Genomic DNA, 1,635 nt, shown 5'->3' on the forward strand with positions numbered 1-1,635 from the left:
ACATGGTGATCTCATATTAAGCTAAACAGCGCATGACCTCGCAGGTGGGGCCCAGTTAGAATTTTTTTCAGGTCGAGTAGGCCATCCTGCTCAAAAAGTCCCTGAATAAGGTTTGTTTAAGGATGTTTAATGAAACACCCAATATTATTATTATTATTATTATTATTATTCAGGTCACTGCTTGGAATCGAACTCAGAATCTTGGGGTTAGTAGTTCGCGCTCTTAACCACTATGCTCCAATGAGGGAGGAAACCTTTACACAAATGCTTAGTCTTTGACCAGCGTTTCATTCAAAAGGGGTGGGCCAATCTGAAACTGAACAAGAAAAATACGTGGAAGATTTTTTCTTTTTCTTCTTGGATTTTTTTTTTAATACCTGATGTGGGTAATTCGGCCAGCATTCTGTTGAATCCCAAAACCAGACTTTCTGTAAAGAAGAAAAAAAAAATGGAACAATAAAAACAATAAAATAATATCCCAAAATAATAAAAAACATGAGCAAAAATATAACAAAAAAACTAAAATGTGTCTTTCAGCTGTGTACCCAGTTCAAAAGAGAGCCATGCTGACTGTGCAACACACCCCTTGGTATTGGGTGATAGCTGTAAACAAGCAGCACTGTTATACAAGCAGTGTCATTCATTTCCAATCTTCTGTGAAAATATGGTCCCTCCATAAGGAAATGTTACCTTGCTTGGAAGCAGGTGAGGGTTGGCACCAGGAAAGGCATCTGGCTGTAGAAAATCTGTCTCAATGAATTTCATCTGACCCATGCAAGGTTGGAAAAGTAGAAGTCAAAACGAGGAGGAGGAGGAGGATACAAGGACATACATTTTAGAAGAGGGTACGACTGACTCCAGTACTTTGCTGGGACAGTATTTTATCAATTCTCGGAAGTTAAAACGGGTATGTGGGTATTTTAGAAATATCTCACAGAGGGATGGCCGTACCCTGTACAGTTACTGGCTGCCCATTGGCAAGGCCTAGCACCTGTCTGGCCACCCCTGCTAGGGATACGGCAAAGTCATGGGACTGTAGCATGGAGGATTGTGAAGAAGTGGCAGAAGAGCTTGACAGAGCCAACGGTGCTTCTTACATTGATGCTGAGCAGAGGAATCTTAGAAGATCAATGGCCAGGATCACCAAGCTCCATCAAAAGAGTAACTGCAACATACATAGGGGTGGCGTCCATCATCGTTTAACGTCCGCTTTCCATGCTGGCATGGGTTGGACGGTTTGACTGAGGATTGGTGAAACCAGATGGCTGCACCAGGCTCCAATCTGATCTGTTAGCTTGCAGCTTTAATAATAATGATAATTAAAGATTTAAAGATGTAGCTTTTAATTATACTCACATTATACAATATTATAGTACCAATTATCAATATGGTAAAATAGTAAGTGAATCTCCAGCTGAAATGGAAAGAAAAATATGTCAGATAATATCACACAGCATCATATTGTGTTATGAAACAGTGCCATGCCGTTCCAAGAATATCCCTACAGTGACAGGTTATCACATAACATCATACAACATCAAAATATCACATTTGTGACACACAGACACATAAAATGAAGCCGAAAATGCACAAAGAATATATTAGAATTAATAAGAATTTAATTATATATATATA

At 39.1% G+C, this 1,635-nt stretch overlaps 1 protein-coding gene across 1 annotated transcript in view; it reads right to left on the reverse strand.

Moving 5' to 3' along the window:
• The window catches only part of LOC106882761 (ceramide synthase 5), a 91,056-nt gene that overhangs the window by 16,043 nt on the left and 73,378 nt on the right, over positions 1–1,635 (reverse strand). The window contains exons 4-5 of the mRNA XM_014933540.2: positions 1,357–1,414; positions 378–428 (exon numbers count right to left, since the gene is read on the reverse strand). Coding sequence (XP_014789026.1) covers positions 378–428; positions 1,357–1,414 — 109 coding nt within the window. The remainder of the gene's footprint in view (positions 1–377; positions 429–1,356; positions 1,415–1,635) is intronic.

Source organism: Octopus bimaculoides, chromosome 27 (assembly GCF_001194135.2).
Source record: "Octopus bimaculoides isolate UCB-OBI-ISO-001 chromosome 27, ASM119413v2, whole genome shotgun sequence".
NCBI classification, from domain to species: domain Eukaryota; kingdom Metazoa; phylum Mollusca; class Cephalopoda; order Octopoda; family Octopodidae; genus Octopus; species Octopus bimaculoides.